Source organism: Polyodon spathula, chromosome 13, assembly GCF_017654505.1.
Source record: "Polyodon spathula isolate WHYD16114869_AA chromosome 13, ASM1765450v1, whole genome shotgun sequence".
NCBI lineage: Eukaryota > Metazoa > Chordata > Actinopteri > Acipenseriformes > Polyodontidae > Polyodon > Polyodon spathula.
Window position 1 is genome coordinate 36,594,016 of NC_054546.1, and position 20,730 is coordinate 36,614,745.

The 20,730-nt window shown below is 43.4% G+C and overlaps 1 protein-coding gene across 1 annotated transcript in view; it reads right to left on the bottom strand.

The window, feature by feature from the left end:
• LOC121325319 (putative leucine-rich repeat-containing protein DDB_G0290503) overlaps positions 1 to 20,730 on the bottom strand; it is a 142,430-nt gene that overhangs the window by 19,480 nt on the left and 102,220 nt on the right. The window contains exons 19-28 of the mRNA XM_041267748.1: positions 19,939 to 20,244; positions 19,254 to 19,421; positions 18,768 to 18,851; positions 17,190 to 17,357; positions 16,853 to 16,936; positions 15,383 to 15,550; positions 6,954 to 7,196; positions 6,202 to 6,432; positions 5,756 to 5,986; positions 3,886 to 4,008 (exon numbers count right to left, since the gene is read on the bottom strand). Of these exons, the coding sequence (XP_041123682.1) occupies positions 3,886 to 4,008; positions 5,756 to 5,986; positions 6,202 to 6,432; positions 6,954 to 7,196; positions 15,383 to 15,550; positions 16,853 to 16,936; positions 17,190 to 17,357; positions 18,768 to 18,851; positions 19,254 to 19,421; positions 19,939 to 20,244 (1,806 nt within the window). The remainder of the gene's footprint in view (positions 1 to 3,885; positions 4,009 to 5,755; positions 5,987 to 6,201; positions 6,433 to 6,953; positions 7,197 to 15,382; positions 15,551 to 16,852; positions 16,937 to 17,189; positions 17,358 to 18,767; positions 18,852 to 19,253; positions 19,422 to 19,938; positions 20,245 to 20,730) is intronic.

The following is a 20,730-nucleotide window of genomic DNA, read 5'->3' on the forward strand; positions in this document are numbered from 1 at the left end:
AATACTTATATAAAAAAGGACTACTCTGTCTAATACAATTAAAATAAAAAAAAAGTAAAAAATATTTGAAAACTGATACTGATGCTTCCGGAGGTGACAAAAATAAAAACCAGCAATAAATCTCCCCTCCTCTTCCGGCCATTAAAATAACGAGATGTCACGAGGCCGCTGTTTCACAGCTCCAACGTTGACAAACCATCAAGACGAATCTATATTTCATGACCACTTACTAATGAATAAATAGCAAAACGAGCTGCTCTAACCATCTATAAAACAGCGTTAAAAGGTTGCAAGAACATGGCGGTTTTGGCGGCGGCGAGGGCTGCATGTAATCAATCTGCGGATTTACAGAGCTGGGGCTTGCAGGGCAGCGGGCTGCACGCTGAACAGGGCTGTAAATCACTGCCATACAGCCCGCCGTACTGGCTGTGAAACCAGCACTTCAAATGACACTTCTACTTGTCAACACACTGACAGATTGGTCTGCTACACTCTATTAAAAAAAAAAAAAAAAAACACACACACACACACATGCACATTGACGTACAGTCGGATAACAATCCCGCATCATGTAATTGTGAATGCGCAAAACTGCTATTTATTTTATTTAACATTGCAGATATTTGTTGCTAGCCATGCGCACATAACTGCAGACCTGTCCACCTATATACACATTATATATATATATATATATATATATATATATATATATATATATATAGACACACACACACTACCGTTCAAAAGTTTGGGGTCACTTAGAAATGTCCTTGTTTTCGAAAGAAAAGCAAATTTTTTGTCCGTTAAAATAACATCAAATTGATCAGAAATACAGTGTAGACATTGTTAATGTTATAAATGACTTCTGTAGCTGGAAACGGCTGATTTGTAATGGAATATCTACACAGGCGTACAGAGGCTCTTTTTCAGCAACAATCAGTCCTGTGTTCCAATGGCACGTTGTGTTTGCTAATCCAAGTTTATCATTTTAAAAGGCTAATTGATCATTAGAAAACCCTTTTGCAATAATGTTAGCTCAAAATGGCCTGAAACAAAGAACTTTCTTCTGAAACTCGTCAGTCTATTCTTGTTCTGAGAAATGAAGGCTATTCCATGTGAGAAATTGCCCAGAAACTGAAGATCTCGTACAAGGTTGTGTACTACTCCCTTCACAGAACAGCGAAAACTGGCTCGAACCAGAATAGAAAGAGGACTGGGAGGCCCCAGTGCACAACTGACCAAGAGGACAAATACATTAGAGTGTCTAGTTTGAGAAACAGACGCCTCAGAGGTACCATCTGTCAAGCATGGTGGAGGCAATGTGATGGTTTGGGGGTGCTTTGGTGGGGGTAAAGTGGGAGATTTGTACAGGGTAAAAGGGATCTTGAAGAAGGAAGGCTATCACTCCATTTTGCAACGCCATGCCATACCCTGTGGACGGCGCTTGATTGGAGCCAATTTCCTCCTACAACAGGACAATGACCCAGAGCACAGATCCAAACTATGCAATAACTATTTAGGGAAGAAGCAGTCAGCTGGTATTCTGTCTATAATGGAGTGACCAGCACAGTCACCGCATCTCAAACCTATTGAGCTGCTGTGGGAGCAGCTTGACCGTATGGTACATAAGAAGTGCCCATCAAGCCAATCCAACTTGTGGGAGGTGCTTCAGGAAGCATGGGGTAAAATCTTTTCAGATTACCTCAGCAAATTGACAACTAGAATGCCAAAGGTCTGCAAGGCTGTAATTGCTGTAAATGGAGGATTCTTTGACAAAATCAAAGTTTGAAGGACACAATTATTATTTCAATTAAAAATCATTATTTCTAACCTTGTCAATGACTATATTTCCTATTCATTTTGCTATATTTCCTATTCAAACTCATTTCATGTATGTTTTCATGGAAAACAAGGAAATGTCTAAGTGACCCCAAACTTTTGAACGGTAGTATTAGTGTGTGTGTGTGTGTGTGTGTGTATATATATATATATATATATATATATATATATATATATATATATATATATATATATTGTAAGGTACCAGGGAGGGGGTTAAAATCCTTCCCTGCTAAAAACCTTGTGAGAATGCACATTTGGGTGTTATGGGGTTTAATTGTGTAATTGTTTTAATGATTTAGTTAATCCTCGGCACCTGATCGTAATTATAAATTAGAGACAGGTGCAGGGTATTTGAGAGGCAGCCAGACTGATCGGGGCGGCTGAGTGAAGAGCCCGACTGCGTGTGTGTCCAGTCATATTGAAGGTGAAGTGCTGAGTGAAGAGCCCGACTGCGTGTGTGTCCAGTCGTATTGAAGGTGAAGTGCTGAGTGAAGAGCCCGACTGCGTGAGTGTCCAGTCGTATTGAAGAGAGTGTTGAGAGAAGCCCGTTTGTGTTTTGGTGTTTGTCAGGTAAACGGCTTAGCCGTCCTGTGTGTGAGTCAGGGATCGGCTGGTGTATAGTGAGAGCTCCAAAACGGAGTTAGGTGTTTATTTCTGTTTTGTTTTATGTTTATTAAAAGTGCGCGTCAGCGCTAAAGCAATTCCGTTTCTGTGTCCTGGGTCTACTTTAAAAGGGGCAACGAACTCCGTGAGTGCGAGGATCGTTTTACATATGGTACCAGAAGTGTGTGTGGGCGGCCCTATGACCCAGTAAAAATGGAAAGCTTAAAGGAATTGATCGCTATGATCAAAAGAAACACGGCTGCTCAGATTGAGCAGAATAAGAGATGGAGATTGGAACTTGGATTGCCAGAGCCAGAGCCGACGGAGCTGGATCTGCTGCTCCAAAAATGGGAGCAGGCAAGACAAGCCCAGCCGCCGCTCCCAGAGCCCAGAGAAGGGGAGCCGCCGCTCCCAGAGCCCAGAGAGGGGAGGAGCCGCCGCTCCCAGAGCCCAGAGAAGAGGAGCCGCCGCTCCCAGAGCCCAGAGAAGAGGAGCCGCCGCTCCCAGAGCCCAGAGAAGAGGTGCCGCCGCTCCTCGGCACTGCTAGTTGCGGTCCCTTGCCCCTTGCTCCTGGACACCCTGCCGGTCTTCCTAGACCTTCCTGCGCTGGACCTGGAGCCCAGGAGTCTGCAACATTGGCCACAGCTTTTCCCCTGGTTCCCTGCTCCGCTCTTCCCGAGCACCCAGACGTCGCTGGGCTGCTGCCAGACGTCGCTGTTGCTCCCCCTGTTCGCTGCTTCGCTCCCCCTGGGTGATCGGACATCGCTGCGCCGGTCCCCAGTGGAAGATCTCTGTCCACTGCTGCATCCTCCTGTTCCCCGGTCGTCACTTCGGTCGGCCCTGTCATCCCGGTGGGGTCCCTTGTCGCCGGTTCAGGGTCCCTTCCCGGAAGTGCCGGAAGGTTCGACCCACCCTCAAGTCCGCCCGTGGAAGAGGGCGGAAATGGACATTTCGGGACTTGAGTGTGGGTGGTTGTGTTTTAGGGGAGGGGGTGGCCTTGGTATGGCCGATCAGTGTTTCACACTTGAGGGGGAGGAGTGCGAGGATGTTTTACAATATATATATATATATATATATATATATATATATATATATATATATATATATATATATATATATATATATATATATATATATATATATATATATATATATATAATATATATATATATATATATATATATATATATTATATATACTATATATATATATTATATTATATATATATACATATTATATAGACTATATATATATATAATACACAGAAACACAGAAGAGCTGAATAATTAGAGCACTGAGCGTTAGTAAAGAAGGCAGTGGGTTTGACTATCTCCGCGGTTTGAGTTAGAAAGCTCTGGGCTGCCATGTGAAAGGTAGCAGCATTGTGCCTTGCATAAGCCCCTGTATTAGAGCAGGGAAGGGAACTGGAAATCTCAGTACCTGTTTGAGCTGCTCGATATGTGAAAGCTGTGTGTCGTACTCAGAGTCAGAGCGTGCGTGTGTTGCTCGATACACTGAGAAATCAGCCTGGATCTTCACTGCGGCTTCCTCCTGCTCCTCTGCCTGCAACAAACACACAGTTGTCAGCACCATTCACTGGGAGCCTACAGCTTCATGTCCCATGCAGTTTTAACAATACTGTAGTGTTTAGATATTTAAGGTTGTTAAGGGTTGGCAGAGTGCATTAGATTTACAATTGAACACGCTTGTTTAGTTCAAAAGGTGATGTACAAAGCTAAGTCAAGACAAACATTATGGCACTGGACTTAATTTCTTTAAAGTCGTATCTATTTTTAGCATATTTTTCTAGAAGGTTATTGATATTTCTCATAAGATATTTATTTGTTTTAGTAATAATTAATTTCTTCATAAAATCTTTGTTACGTTTTTTTTTTTCAATCAATCAATCAAAGAAAAACCTCAGCCCAAATCTGCCCGAGGAGAAAGCCAAACCAGTCAGCCGTCAACCACAGGTTTAATATCTTACAGGATTCTCTTCACCTGAGCAACCTTCCTGACTCACTTACTCTGTGCCTCTGTGCTGCAGATTCTGTCAGGGAGGAATCTACACATACCCTTTTAAAATAAACATGTATCATTTCAAATCTTTCTATGTGATGACTTTTGTTGTTTGTGAAATCATTGCAGACTGAGAACAGTCAATCTTTGGTTTGTTTTTAAAACTACTTTTTTACAGTTTTGCAGAAATACTGCATGTTAAATGCAGGGCTAGCCACTGCACCAGCTATCCCCTTATTCAGACATTCAGGGGGGTGAATGCAAGGAGCAAATATTAAATGTGCCCAACGTCAATTTGTAATGCAGCACCAGTATAATAGTAAAGAAAAAAAAAAGCAGAATCTATACAGATGCATGAAAAACAAAACAATTAGCTGCTGCTGAAACACAGTGGATCTGAATTTGAATCTGCTCTTGGTAAATACAGCAACAGGAAACCTCAGCAGGTGTCAGTAGGTCACAAAACCACAATAATCATACCACTGAGAAGAATTTGGCACAGGCAGGCTTTCTTCTTTTCTTCAAGTCAGCACTACAGAGGAATTCAGATGAGACTTGCACTGTGTCTATTACATGATTGCTAACTGAAAAACACACCATTTCAAAAATAATTAAATTTTATATATATATATATATATATATATATATATATATATATATATATATATAAACACAAACAAACCAAGGCTTCTTTTTGTAGCCCCCTGGCTGTGCTAACAGGACATGCAGGAAGGGGATCAATATAGCTGGTTTACAACTGAGTGCCTTCGTGTCTCTAATGGACCCCCGATCCTGTAGTGGATCCTGATGTCGATAAGCGACGTGTCTGTGAGCGGGTGAGCAGGCAGCAAGCAGGCAGTCGAGCGGAATGGCACTTTGCCCAAAACCAATGGTCTGACTAGCTTCAAATCGTTTCATTCCAGAATTTGGGAATTGTTTTTGCCGGACTGAGATTCTTCTTGTTTCAAGTGTCAAGACGTTTTGGGGGCAATTAGGCCACTTTTCATCACTGGGCCCAACCACGTCCATCCAGCGGCTTAGCTGTAAAATAGTCCACATTCTCACACTGCTCTATCCCAGTCCCTCTGCTCTAACCACTGGACCACAATCCTCCCTCCATGTCTATCCACTCCATATACTAAATAGCACTGCCCTGCCAGTCCACTAACCCCCAATATCTCAGCTTCAACTTCCAGACCACACTCCATCCTGCTAGTGAGTCCACTCTTAACGGTAGGCCACACAGGTTCCTCCCTGTACCTCAACTCTAATTAACAGGCTGTGTTCTTACCCGTGCGTGCAGTGCCGCAGTCCTCTCTCTCAGTGTCGAGATCACTTCCTCGCACTCTCTTGCATGTTTCCGGCTGCTCTCCAGCTCACTCTGCGTCTCTCTCAGCTCCTGGCTCAGTGTCTCGATGGCCTCATCACCACTTTCCAGCTGAGCAGAGCGGGACTCCATGTCCCTCCGCAAAACCAGGGCCTCAGCGCGTAGCCGCAGGATCTCATTGTCGCGCTCTGACATCTGAGGGAAGGAAAAAATGGACAGTGGCGAAGACGAAAGAAGGGAAATAACACCTGCTACTCTAAAAGGGTATTACAAGTTTGTGGCAGGTTTCTTGTGATCCATTATTTGCATAGAACACTTTTATGTACTACTTAGCAGTAAATCCAGTATACTGGTATTTACTATATTTTCTTGTTTCTGAACCTCCATGAATCCACAGTATGTGCGCTGACCTGTGCGCTGGCCTCCCTAAGCTCATCCTCCCTGCTCTGCAGCCCACTCTCCAGTGAGGACACCTTGCTCAGACACGCCTGGTACTTCTGCTTGTAAACATCCAGCGAGTCTGAGAGGGACTGCCCGTGCGCCTCAGCCGCTGCGCACCGAGACTCTGCCTCCTGCAGGCTCCCATGCAGCCGCACCACCTCCAAATCCTGAGCGCGCAAGCGGGACTCGCACTGCGCCAACTGGGAATGGGAACAAGAGAAATACTGACCAAGCGCATGTGGGAACATCTCGGGACAGTGGATGACAATGCTGTTGGATTGGTAGTGAAGTGCAAGGAAGGAAAGAGGAAGACTCATTTAAAAAGATACTGACCATATGGACAGATAGAGGCTAGGAATACTTAAAGGTAAAACTTTAAGAAACTAAGTCAAGTAACAGACGTTTTGGCTAGTATTGTCACCAGTATACTGAGTAGCCGGAATCTTTGTCTATATGACTTGTTTACTAGAAGTTTTAGCACTATCAAGACAAAGAAAGACAGAACTTGCGAACACAGAGGCAGGAAAAGCGAATAAGAGTGGGTCGCTGAAAGATAACAAATAGTCTAAGTACTGAGTTATAAGTACTTCCTAACAAGTGTCAGTAATACAACACTGTAGAAATAAATGTGTTTCATACGATGAAAACAACTGTTCCTGTTGAGTGTTGAGTAAATGGGGAATCTTGCAGGACAAGGGGATGGGAATGCAGTGCTACTTACCTTCTCCCCCACCTCCTGCTGCAGTTTATGGGCCACATCCAGGTCAGAGCTGAGCATCTCCACAGTGGCCCGGGACTGCTGCAGTTGGGTCATTGTGTCTTGCTGCTGCTGACTACACGAGTCCAGCTTGGCCTGCAGACGAGACACCTCCGCTTCCAGCTGCTGGACCTCCCCCTCCCGCTGCACTTGGCAGCACCGCAGCTCACTGCACAGCTGAGACAGCGCCCCCTCCTGGCACTCAGTCTAAAAATACACACAATCCCACAGTTAGACAAACTCATCACTAGCAACCAGATAATACAAACCCAACCAAACCACAGTAACTCTGAATTACTGATTATCTGAGACAATCCCCTCCCCCTCCCAAGCACTCTGTAATACAAACAAAATAAAACACAGTCCATTGAACAACTGATGTTAATCCATATTCCACCATATCACATAACTGTGTCTTAATACATGATATTTTTATAATAGCTGGTTGTACCTGAGTACAATGTTTTCCCACAGAATTCAGGGTCTTTTGATTAACATTCTAAGGTGTTTATCACTATATTGTACACGCAGAGCTAATAAAACTTAAGGAACATTTTTTTTAAAACTAACAAAAGAGGTATAATACAATAAAGAAAAAAGTGTCACTTGCAAAACATTACTTTAGTAAAACATCTGTAAAGCCCATTTCAATATGATTGACTGAGTTGTAATGAATTGCTTACTGAAGAGTTTTAGCTTACCTTTTTTAGAAGTTTAAAAATGTGTATTAACTGATTGTTAAAAATGACTAAACAAAAAAAAGTGAGACAGTTTCAGCATATCGCGCTACGGTATGTAATGCTTTATTAAACAGAGGCTCACGAACCCAAGGCTGTTTAATTTAAAGGTAACACTTCATAAAACGTGTCAGTAAAACAACTGTTGAAAGACAGGAGTTGCAATTGAATTAATGTGAAGAAAACATACATTATCCCTCACACATTCCACACGTCCTATTAAATCTGTATGCTATATTAACATTGATTCATGATTAAAAAAAGCATGACCATAGCTTCCCTGCCTGGAAACTGGGGCTGTTTTTGGTTTAAATTGAGAACAAACACTCAATGTACGTCACTAATCCCTCAGCCGCAATAAAAGAGATTTACACAGTATTACAACATTACTGCACATGGTAATGCAAATTGCTTGCATAGTATCTAAATAAAAAAAACAGCACTTTCCTTACAGAAAAGGAAAGTAATAGGAAAATAAAAATCTATCTGTATTAAAGTTGCATGCTGCATGCCTGCATAAATTACTACATCAATCAGAGATAAGGTGCGGTATAATTTTCTGACTCCCGTTTTGCTAACAACCTCATCACAGAGAAACACCCCATGGCTGTTTATGATGAGATTATCTGGCCCCTCCTCACCGATCCTCCATTCAAGCCTTCTGCTCTCTGCTCTCTCTCTCTCTCTCTCCTCTCTCTCTCTCTCTCTCTCTCTCTCTCTCTCTCTCTCTCTCTCTCCTCTCTCTCTCTCTCTCTCTCTCTCTCTCCCTCTCTCTCTCTCTCTCTCTCTCTCTCTCTCTCTCGTGGAGGATTGTGGGAAGGGCTTGCAGAGAGGTGGAACGCCGGTGCGGTAGGACCGGGAAATTTAAAACTTTATTTTATCTATTTATTTATTTATTTATTTATTTAGTTAGTTAGTTTGTTTGATAGTTACTTAGTTGTTGTTTTTTTGTGTGTTTGTTTGTTCGTAGGTTAGTGGCGTGTGTGTTTGTTTGTTTGGAGGGTGTTTGGAGATCCCGTTATGGGGTCTCGTTCAGGAGGGCTGGGGGCTCTCACCCGCCGACACGGGGTCCGTTGCCTGCCTGACCCCGGGGTTTCGGTGGAGGAGTGCCTGCTGGCAGTAGGAGAGGTGGTGGGGTTTGAAAATATTATGTCGGCGTCAAGAATGAATAAAGCGCTAGTAATATTTTTAGTGGAGGTGTCTCTGGTACACAAGCTGGTAGAGGAAGGATTTACAGTGAAAGGTGAATTTGTTCAGGTTTCCCCTCTAGTAACCCCGGTTACGAAAGTTATTATTTCTAACGTGCCTCCGTTTTTAAAAAATGAGCAATTAGAAAAGAATTTAGCTCGTTTTGGTAAACTGGTGTCCCCGATTAAGGGAATCCCGCTGGGGTGCAAAAATAACAGTGTTAGGCACGTCATGTCGTTTAGAAGGCAGGCGTTTGTCTTACTAAATGATCCTAACCAAGTCATTAATGTTGCCTGGAATTTTAACGTGGAAGGGATGAATTGTGTAGTTTTTGTCAGTTCCGAAACGATGAGATGTTTTTACTGTGGAGAACAGGGACACCAGAGAAAAGCCTGCCCGAGAAAAGAGGCTAGAGCGGAGACAGGGCAGGATCAGGGCGATGCTGGCGGGGAGGAAGTCGGGGGTGTTGGGGGTGAGCGGGAGGAAGAGTCGGCTCCCCCAGCGCAGCCGCAGAGTGAGCCCGTGCTGACCGAGGAGGGGGCGATCCAGAAGGAAACCGGAGCAGAACCACCAACACCACGGCCTCGCACAAAGAGACCCAGCCGCAGCCTGTCACTGACGGGTTCGGAGGATAATACCGCTACTACTGAGAATGGTGAAGAATCATTCAAGGTAGTAGCGAAAAAGACACGAATTCAGCGGAAGGCTGCAGAGCTGCCGGATGGCAGAGCGCAGCCAGTGCAGAACTCCGAACCCGTGCAGACAGGGAGACTGCGGGCTCCAGGCGGGGCGTCAGTCCCTCCCAACGCGGAGGAAGAGAGCACAGCGCAGGGTGAGCCGGGCGCGGTGCAAGACTCTCCGCTAGCTGAATCTCAGCCGCCTGAAATAGTGCCGGCTGTAGCAGAGACCGGTGTCGGGGAGTCGGAGGGAGCTGCGGAGGAACGGATTCTCGGGGGCGAGCGAGAGGACAGCGCGGATGAGATGGAGGGGGAGCTCTCTGACTCCTCGCTTATCTCAGACATCCCTGATAGCCAACCCGTCAGTAAGAAAAAGTTATACACACTTGAGCAGGTAAATGATTTTATGATAGAAACAAAAGGGAAAAGGGGAGTAGAAATAGAGAGTTTTTTCCCTGATCTAAGGTTATTTCTCCACTCCGCTCACGTTATAACAAGGAAAGCCACAATAGAAGAATTTGATCAGCCAAAACGTTATAGATTAAAAAAAATTGTTCAGAAAATTAAAAAGGATCTTAAAAGTGGTTCAAAATCTCTTGTTTAAAAATGGCTGTGTTTTATGAAACTTCTTTTATTACTTGTTTTAGTGTGTTAGTTTTTTTAGCTATGATGGAAAGGTGCGTTTTTGTTTCTTTTAATCTAAACGGCTGCAGACAGTCTTTTAAGAGGGCGCAGCTAGTCGGGTTTTTAGAGCAGAAGCAGGCGGGGGTGGTGTTTCTGCAGGAAACGCACTCGGATCAGGAGAATGAGGAGGCGTGGCGAGCGGAGTGGAAGGGGCTGTGCGTGATGAGTCACGGCGCTAGTACTAGTGCAGGAGTAGCCGTGCTTTTTAAACCCAGCCTGGGGGCAGTTTTACTAGATATAGATGAAATCGAGAAAGGGAGGATTTTAAAAGTAAGAGCTAGGCTGGGCAGTACAGTGTATGTTTTTATTAATATTTATGCCCCCAATAGAGGGGGGGAACGAATTTTATTTTTTAAGAAATTAAAGCAAGCTCTTTTTAATATTAATAATAATGATGTGGTGGTAGTAGGAGGAGATTTTAATTGTACTGTTAATTTTAATATTGATAGAAATAATGATGAACCACACCCTCAGTCCTCCAGAGAGTTGGCTGCATTGTTAGAGTCCAGTGACCTGGTTGACATATGGAGATGCCTGCACCCCAGTTCAAGACAATACACCTGGTCTCAGTATCACACAGACTGTGTATATAGAGCAAGACTAGACCGGTTTTATACTTCAAAAAACGATTTAAATAAATTTATCAAAGCAAGAATCATCCCCAGTAGTCTCTCTGACCACCACTGTCTATTAATTACAGTATTAATTCAATCAGAACCCCACAGAGCATCTTACTGGCATTTCAATGTAAAATTATTACAAGATGTAAAATTTAAGCAACAATTCAAACTTTTTTGGATAATTTGGAAAAAAGAAAAAGCACAATATAAAGATTTAAGACAGTGGTGGGACATTGGCAAAATACAAATTAAATGTTTTTGTCAACAATATACTATAAATGCAACCAGGTCACTGAACACAGCCGTGAGAGAACTGGAGTCCAAAATCCTCCTCCTAGAGGAAAGTTTAAATTCAGAATTTAAAGAACAGACCCTGGAGAACCTAAAGGAGCAGAAAATCGCGCTGGGGAGCTTGCTGAAGGAAAGAGTGAAGGGGGCGATTGTGCGTTCCAGATTCATGGAGTTGAGAGACATGGATGCCCCCACTAGTTTCTTCTTCAACCTGGAGAGGAAGAGAGCGGACAGTAGACAGCTGTGTTGTATCAGGACTCCTGGTGGGAAAGAACTGCACACCCGGGAGGAAATCAGCAGAGAGGCGGTGCGTTTTTACAAGGAACTTTATAATAAAGAACTGTGCAACATAGAGGACACTGAGCGGCTGCTCCAGGGGTTACCCAGCCTCAGTGAGAAGGAGCAGATTCAGCTGGACGCACCGCTGACCCACCAGGAGATGACCGCCGCTGTCAAGCAGCTCTCCAGCGGAAAGGTTCCCGGGATCGATGGACTGCCAGCAGAATTTTATAATAATTTCTGGGATATAATGGGGGAGGATTTGCTCCAGGTTCTGAGAGAGAGCCTCAGCCACAGGGAGCTGCCTCTTAGCTGCCGTAGGGCAGTGGTTACACTGCTGCCCAAGAAGGGAGACCTATGCCAGCTTAAAAATTGGAGACCTGTGTCAATTTTATGTTCTGATTTAAAGATTTTATCCAAAACAATCGCTAATAGATTAAAAAGTGTTATTGGAACTGTAATACATATGGATCAAACATATTGTATACCGGGTCGCTCTATTTTTGATAACTTGTTTTTTATTCGAGATTTTTTAACTGTAAGTGATATTTGTGATTTTAATGTAGGAATGGTCTCCCTGGATCAAGAGAAGGCTTTCGACAGAGTCGACCACACCTACCTCTTTCATACACTGGAAGCCTTCGGGTTCGGTCCTGGTTTTATTTCTTATATTCGGCTTTTATATTCCAACATTTTTAGTATTTTAAAGATCAACAATGGGCTGAGTCAGCCCTTCCCAGTGTGCAGGGGTATAAGGCAGGGCTGTGCCCTGTCTGGTATGCTGTATTCACTGGTTATAGAGCCCCTGCTGCACCTGCTGAGGGTCAGGCTAGCTGGATGGACAGTGCCCTCCTCGCCCTCCACACCCTCCTCTGCCACAGTGAAGGTGTCTGCCTACGCAGACGATGTGACTGTGTTTGTGAGGGGGGATGCAGATGTCCAAGCGCTGCAGCAGACTCTAAATGAGTTCCAGAGAGCATCTTCTGCCAGAGTAAACTGGGCAAAATGTGACACCTTCCTGTCAGGCGGCTGGGATGAGGGCACCCCTCCTTTCCTGCCTGAGGGGCTGAAATGGAACAGAACAGGTATTAAAGTGTTGGGGGTGTACCTCGGAACAGAAAACTACATGAAAAAGAACTGGGAGGGTTTGTTGGATAGGGTGAGGGGGCGGCTGCAGAGGTGGAAGGGACTGCTGGCTCAACTGTCCTTCAAGGGCCGGGTGCTTGTTATTAATAATCTGGTGGCCTCTAGCTTGTGGCACAAGCTGGTATGCTTGGACCCACCCCAGGGCCTGGTGAAGGAGATCCAGAGAGTGTTGCTGGAGTTCTTTTGGAGCGGGAGACACAGTTTGAGGCCGGCAGTCCTCTACCTCCCTAGTGATGAGGGGGGGCAGGGGCTAGTCAGCATTGCCAGCAGGGTGGCAGCCTTCAGACTGCAGGCGGTTCAGAGACTCCTGTACACTGAGGAGGAGGCTCATTGGAAGAGGCTGGCCTGTTTCCTTCTTAATAGATTTGGGGGGCTGGGGTTAGGAAAACACCTGTTTTTAATTGAGAACACCAGTTTTAGTAAAGCAGGACTTCCTCCTTTTTATCAAAGTATTTTAAAAGCCTGGCAGCTGGTGAGGGTGGAAAGGGATGTGGAGTCCTTGACAGGGCAGGACCTGTTTGAGGAGCCCCTATTTTTTAATCCACTCTTTCCAGTTAAGTTCCTCCAGTCGATGACGCTCTGTGCCAGTTTTTTAAAAGCAGGTGTAACCAGGATGGTCCACCTGTTAAACCTTGAGCTCTCCTGCTGGCTAACTGCCTCCCAGCTAACTGCACAGCTAGGCTGGCACTCAGAGAGGCTTGCAGAAAGACTGATGGGTGAGTTGAGGGGCAGCCTCTCCCCGCGGCTCAAGGCAGTCCTGAGGGAGGAGTTGTCCAGAGGCACAGAGCAGAGACAGCTTTCCTTATTTCCAGGGATGATCGTGTCACCAGCAGTAGGTGAGGAAGGTGAGGGCGGTGGAGAGAATGGAGGGACTTTGCTTAAATTGCAGAATGTGGAGGAAATGATCTTTCACACAATGAATGGAAAACAGATATACAAATTGTGTGTTAAAGCCACAGAGTATAGTAGGCTAAGGGGTCTGGTAGACTCTAAGTGGCGAGCTTACTTGGCTGTAGAGGAGGGGCACAGGCCGGTGTGGAGGGTGCTGTACAAACCGCCTCTCGCCAAGAGAGTGGGGGACCTGCAGTGGAAGATTCTACACTGCATTGTGTCCACAGGCAGGTTTCTCCATAGAGTGGACCCCAGCATCAGTGAGCAGTGCGCTTTTTGCTCAGCAGAGGAAACTCTCTTTCATGCCTACAGTGAGTGTGAGAGGCTGCGGCCACTTTTTAATTTACTGCAGGGAATCCTGAATAATTTAGGGGTCGTTTTTAGTAAGGAGCTTTTTATTTTTGGGGTTCTATACAGTTTTAAAATGAAAAACAGGTGTGTTCTTATTAATTTTTTATTTGGACAGGCAAAATTGGCTATTTTAAAGACAAGGAAAAATCAACTCTCTGGTTCTGGACTGACCAGTTTAGTGGTTCAGTTCAGGGTGCTCGTGGTCAGCCAGATCAGAGTAGAGTTTGAGTATTTTAAACTGGTCAGTAACCTGGAGGACTTTCAGGAGAGGTGGTGTGTGGGAGACGCCTTGTGTGCTGTGAGTGAGGAGGGGGAGCTCCAGTTTTTGTTCTAATTTTATTTAATTTTTGTTTTACAGTGTTTTATTTTTGGCTTTTATCTGTTTTCAACAAAGTAAAAAAAACACTGTTTAATATTGATTTTTTAATGATCCTTTTATTTTGTTTAAAATCTGTTTTTAAGGAGAACACGATATATTTTAGGATTTTTTAAATTTTGCTCAGGCAGTAGGAATCTTAACTTTTGTTGTGTTTTACCTTTATTTGAATTTTAATGGATTTTATTTGGAATATTTAAATAAAGGATCTTAAAAGTCAAAAGTCTCTCTCTCTCTCTCTCTCTCTCTCTCTCTCTCTCTCTCTCTCTCTCTCTCTCTCTCTCTCTCTCTCTCTCTCTCTCTCTCTCTCTGATTAATTTCCAAGTAGATCGCTCGGCCAGCAATATTATTAGCATGTAATTTCCATGGATCAGGCCCTGCAATGAAAACCTTTCATCAGCGCGCTTGTCAAACATGAAATTTCAAATCTCATTTTGTTTCTAATATCATTTTCATAATATGGGGGTGGGGGCTTGGGAAGGGGGGGCGTTGAAGATGAACTTAGTCATGAATCAAAATTAAGAGAGTTTTTGTGGCGCACACACACAAACAAAATTGCAGCTGAATCTCGTGCTAAAATTGCAGCTAAATCAGTTTCTGGGATATTTAGGCTCACCACAAAACATAACCAACTCAAATTGTAAAGGTGTAGCGACCCTGATGGTTTTAACTAATTTTAAATTAGACCAATGCTTTGACGAGAAGTCTTTCCAAAGTCTTTTTTAAATGTCTGCCTTATTTTATAACCAAGTTTCCACAGTATAGATGAACTGCCAGACTGTTTTAAAAATAGTTGTATTTACGGTTGACAACATTGGCTCTGTGTTTTGCTTTCTGAACTGTAAAGCTCTTAAGCAGTTTATAAAGTCCTATTGGAAGTGAGGCAGGCAGGCTAGCAAGGGGGGGGAGGGCGGGTGTGGGTTGGGGTGTAAACAAGCTTGATTGAGTTTCTGATACAGAAGGCTAAACTTAGGAAGACATTTTATTTAAGTGCAGAACACACACCTGTGGGAAACTTCAGCTTTAATGAAGTGACAAAATAATAGAATATCATAAACTCCCTCCAAAAACCATTGGAAGGTGGTGTATATAGTAGGCTTTCAGAACATATTGCTGTGGTTTTGATTTCCACTGTGAAAGCCACTGTTTGTACCTGCTGAATCAGGAGTTGCCTCTCTTGTTGAAGGTGGGTTACTCTCTGCTCCTTCTCACTCATGGCTGTCTCTCTGTCCCTCAGGATATCCTGTAGGCTCCTGAGATCGCTCTGCAATGCTCTCACCTTCCCTGTCAGACTCTGCACCTCTGAAATCTGCGCTCCCAGCTGCAAAACACACGGCAAAGTTAACACATACAGACACATCATCCTTAGCAGACATGTGTGAAGTAAGGCTGGGTAATTCCAATGAAGCTCAAGCATCAGCTCAGAACAGGCTGGTGTATATTTTGAAACACTTTATTTAGACTCAACATCCTGGACCAAGACTCAGGACTTGAATGACTGAGACACAGACTGGAGACATCAGAACTTGAGCTTGATTCATAAATACTTGGGCTTGAATCTTTTGGATCAGGATTTAAGATTGGGCTCAACAGTACCAAACTGATTCTCCTAAGTGTATGTGTTTGAAAAGAATACAAAAAAAAAAAAAAAACACCCCTAACTCTCAGAGTCGTTTTTCTCTTTCTTCTCTCTCTTCACCCGTCTGCTCATATTAAAATGACAGCTCTCTGTGATTCGAAGGAAAAGCCACATAAAGCAATTATTAACAAGTCTGATGTGCCGTCCCCCTTCCATTTGTGGGGACGGGGACAGGCGGGGGACAGGGACATGCCCTTCAGCAAAAATGTATTTTCCAATTGCAGTTAGTTCTGCCATGAATAAATAAACAAATGAATAATTGAGAGGCTGACATAAATAAATAACACGACAAACATTTCACCAGCACTCATAAACATTCAGCAGATAACAGAGCTGCATGCTAATGATAAAAAAACAAAACAAAAAAAAAACCAGCAAATGTAGGAGGTTCAGATGCCGCCCCCCCCAAAAAACTTTCAAGGGACTTAAAGCATCTTTTCTGCATTGCAGTGACAGCGCTGTCCTGTTTACTCAAACCAGGGACCCTCTCAAACCACAATAAGAGTAACCGATCACAAAGACATTTTATATCCAGCGAAAATAACCGCAAACCACTTTTTTTTTTATTTTTGGCTAACCTCAGTGGTAAAAGTTTACACCTTTATCTTGTAAGTTTAAAAGCAGACATACTGCATACTGTGGGAGTTAACACAGCCGCATAGCCAACTGTTTAGTATTTTGTAATACTGATATTTTACTTTCTAGTCCAAAATATTGGGTCTGCTAAAAATCTGATTTTTGGCTTCTGAAGTTAGTAATACCAAATATGCTGTTATATTAAGAATAATAGATGGCAGGCTGTGCACTGTAATGCTGTAAGTCCATCAATCCTCAAGTTGTGAAAGTTTAATTGCGGTAATGCTCTTAGTTTGTATTATATTGTGGTAAACTGACAAGGCAATTATAGGATAGCAATAATTTGAATTCAGTGACATTCAGGTTGTAAAGTGAATAATAGAGGAATAAAGGAGAAGCCCCCCTCACCTCATCTTGTGATGCTCTCAACTTCTCCTCGACTGTTTTCAGTTCCGCTGTGAGTTTCAAGACCGTCTGGTCCCTGCTGCCAACCTTGAAGTGAGATGCACAAGATTACAATTGCCTTCCAGAATTCTAGAGAAAATGCCTTCAAGAACTTCAGACAGTCCCTTCTAGAAGACAACAGACAGTCTAGGAGCCAACAAATGTTAGGTAACAACATAATGCCATGTTTCCTTCTCTAGTTGCTCAAATCAATTAGATTTTTTTCATGGCCTGAACTTTACATAAGGGGTACAATTTAGCACAAAAAGAGTTGTCTGTGTTTGTCTATTGGTCAGGTTACCTGCTGCTGTGCGGCCCTGTGTTTCTCAGTGAGCACCTCCAGTTCAGCATGTAGCCTCTGTTTCTCTGCACTGAGTTGTGATATCTGCGCTGACAGCCTGTCTTGCTCCTCTCCTGCTTCACATAGCTCTACCTTCACTCTGGCAGTGCTCTGCTCTTCCTGCACCAGCTGAGAACAGGGAGACTCGTTAACAATCAGCCTGGCTGTGAAGGCACGTGTGACTTGCACAGCAAACTCAGTAAGAAAACAAACACTGAACTGTTAAGCACACCCAATTAGAAAACTCCAATCAGCTGGGAAGGAGGAAGCTCATTCACACACTGGAAAACTGGAAAAGTTTCTACAAGTGAAGACTGACATTCACTCAACACACATGAAGGACCAACACCGGCAATCACAGTACATGTTTCAAGAAACCAGATTAACCAGATATATATATATATATATAATAGAGCAACATATGCCATAGTAATATAAATAGGCCACCAGGACTGCCAAGTGTTGAGATTGTATTGGAGGGATATTATCAATGGTTACTTAATTCCTTCTGGATAGTTAGGGGTGAGCGCTTGACTTTTGAGGGATACAGAAACAGCCGTGAACCAAGGTCACCTCCTTTTCAAATGCCTGGGAGACATGTGGTCTTGCTGACTGTGACCCCTGTATATGTACTGGTAAAGATCTGGTGAGGTCCTTCTGCTTTGTAAAAGTGAGTTTCATGTCAAAGGGGTGTCCTGGTTAAAGAAGGGACAAGCAGAATTCCCCTGCTCTGTCAATTGAAAGGCACCATGGGTTTTTTCAGCACGTCTAGACAATTCTAATGGCAGTGGCAGGGCTCCCTGTTCTGACACTTTGACAAGTGGTTTAAATAGCCCAGTTGGGTTGCCAGCTGTCAGCTGAAGGAGGAACACTATCACTGCAGCTCTTTCCACACTGAACTGGACAGTTTTCCAGACATCGATATGAACCCGACGGCATTCTGGCTCATCATGGTGGACACTGGAATGCAGTTTCATGACCTACTCACCATTCCAATTTCACAAGAATGCAGTTCTGATTTTTGATTCAACCAAGAACTAATTTGTATTTTAAATCTGCACTGCTTTCATGCGCACATCAAAAAGCACGCAGTCTGCGTGCCTGAGGCAAGGCATGTCAAACTCTAAGAAGGGCATTGCAGCATTCAAGAGACAACGGTTGGAGTTGTAATTAATATTTAGTGTGCTATAAGTGAATCATTTTAATTACATTAATTACACAAAAAATTAAAAGTCATTAAATTAAACCAATTTCTGATAACACCATATCAGAATTTTAATAATTCTGTAACTATTTGAAATAAGTGTGAAACCAGCCTTCCTTCTTCAGTGCTGAAATGGAACTTGAGCTTTCCCAAGGGGACAAAACTTGAAAAAAAAAAAAAAAAAAAACAACAACTTGAAGTGGAATTTTAAGTTCGCTGTTGCGTGGTGCGTCAAGGATTCATTTTCATTTACAGAATATTTCGCTGTTATACAGTATTTTTGTATTTTCAGTCAAAATACTTTTGGTATGGTTTGTCCTGAGACGCGAACTTGCCTGGTTGTAGCAGTTAGAATACTGCTGCTGAAGCTGAGTCAGATCGCTCTGCATTTCTTCTATCTTCTCTTCTCTCTGAGAAATCTACAAAATAAAAAACTGAAATTAATACCGGTAATTATACCAATACCCAGAATCAAAATCGTAGAATACAGTTCTGTACCTCATTGGCCAAGTTCAAGCACACTGACAGTGGCTTTGTTACCTAGCTGCTGGATAGATATGTTTTATTATAGGATACCCATAACACTGACAGACAGAATTTTGTTTACAAATTGTAAAGGCAATAATGTACCTCAAAGAGTTTTGTGTTTGCCATATTGCTGCCATGTGACAGTCACATAGGGTCAGAGGTCATGGTCACATGCACCCTTCTCAAAGAAGCTTGTACAGTACAAGTAAGAAAAATGTATCTAAAAAAATAAGCATTACAAAATTCTGTTACTCCACATTAGATGCCGCTGTGGTTGGCGTGACAGTGTCTACCTGCTCATCTACCTCTCTCAGCTCCTTGGTAACGTGCTGCAATGCATCCTGGGAGCTGTGCAGTTGAACCCGGAGAGCCTCTGTCTCATGAAGCTGAGTTTGCAGCCTCCCTCTCAGTGAGCTTGCCTCCAGACCTGAGGCAGTCAGACTCTCCTCTCTCTGAGACAGCTAAGGGAACAGGGATCAAGAGCATGGAGGGAGGAATGTACAGAGATAGCATTCTTTATTAAACTTAAACTACTTAACTATTTACAGAGTTACCATCTTTCTTGGACTATTTTCTTGCTTATTAACTAACCATATACAGCCCTCTATAACTTATGTAATTAGAATCCAGTCATGGAGGCCTTTTGTCATGAGAAGGACCATATAAGTTAAAAAGGTTCCCTAAGGTGAAATCCTCTTACTCCTACTATTTCAAAATATTGTATTAAAATCAAACTGTGAAGAAGTATGACGATTTAAAGTCATAACATTTGAGACCAACCAAGGGATTGACAATGCATTTTTTTTTTTATTAAGTTAGTCTACCTTGCCTAACTTCTTGGTCACATTAATGGTCCATACTGTCTAATGACCAATCAATAACCTTTTGGCCAAGCAGGTTTGAGGCACAATTGGAATTCTGGTTCTTTAGTCTGTGGGAAGGTCTCTGGGCAGGTCTATGTTGGATGTGGTGAGTCACCTTGGCCTGTAGCTCTCCCAGTTTGTCCTGCAGGCTCTTGCTCTCAGCCGCCAAGCTCCTGGCTGTGTCCTCCTGAAGCCGTGCTCTCCTCTCTGCAGTGTCCCGAGCGCGCTGGGTCTCTGCTAGCTCAGCCCGCAGCTCTCCCAGGGCCTCGTCTCGGAGGACTAACTCCTGGTCGGCCTCCCTTTGTCGCTCCTTCAACTCCCACAGCTCCCAGTCCCTCTCGCTGCTCTCCTCCTCTCGGGCCCGGCCAGCTGAGTCCAGCTGCCTCTGTAGTAACTTCACCCTCCCAGCACTTATTTCCAACTGCAAATAGAGCAAAAACAGCCGTTAAGAAAATACAATGCACTTTACGAGTCATTTTCTGTGATGTCATACACTCAAAGAAACATAGGCAAAAATTAATTTAAGTTACATATATAGAACTGTGGAAGATTTGATGAATTTTGCCAATAAATGGAAATAACGCAGGGGTTACTCAATTCACTGAAACATGTTTAGTCATCTGTAAGAGGTCCAATACTTGTAAGAAAGATTTAAATGCATGACCCTCGAGCACCAAAGCAAGGATTCTACCAGGTGGACCAAACGAGCACTTATTTTTACAAGCTGGTAAGAGTTCCAAATATTAGCTGTTACATTTCCCTCCCCTATCAACCCCTGTAATACAGACCCTCCTACTTTCCTGAACTGTTTTCAGATAAAATCCCCTAGGGGGGGTAGGCATCCTGCCACTGCTGCCTAAAATAATGGCTCAACAAAAGCAAGAGATCTGCAGGGACAGCTTTCAAA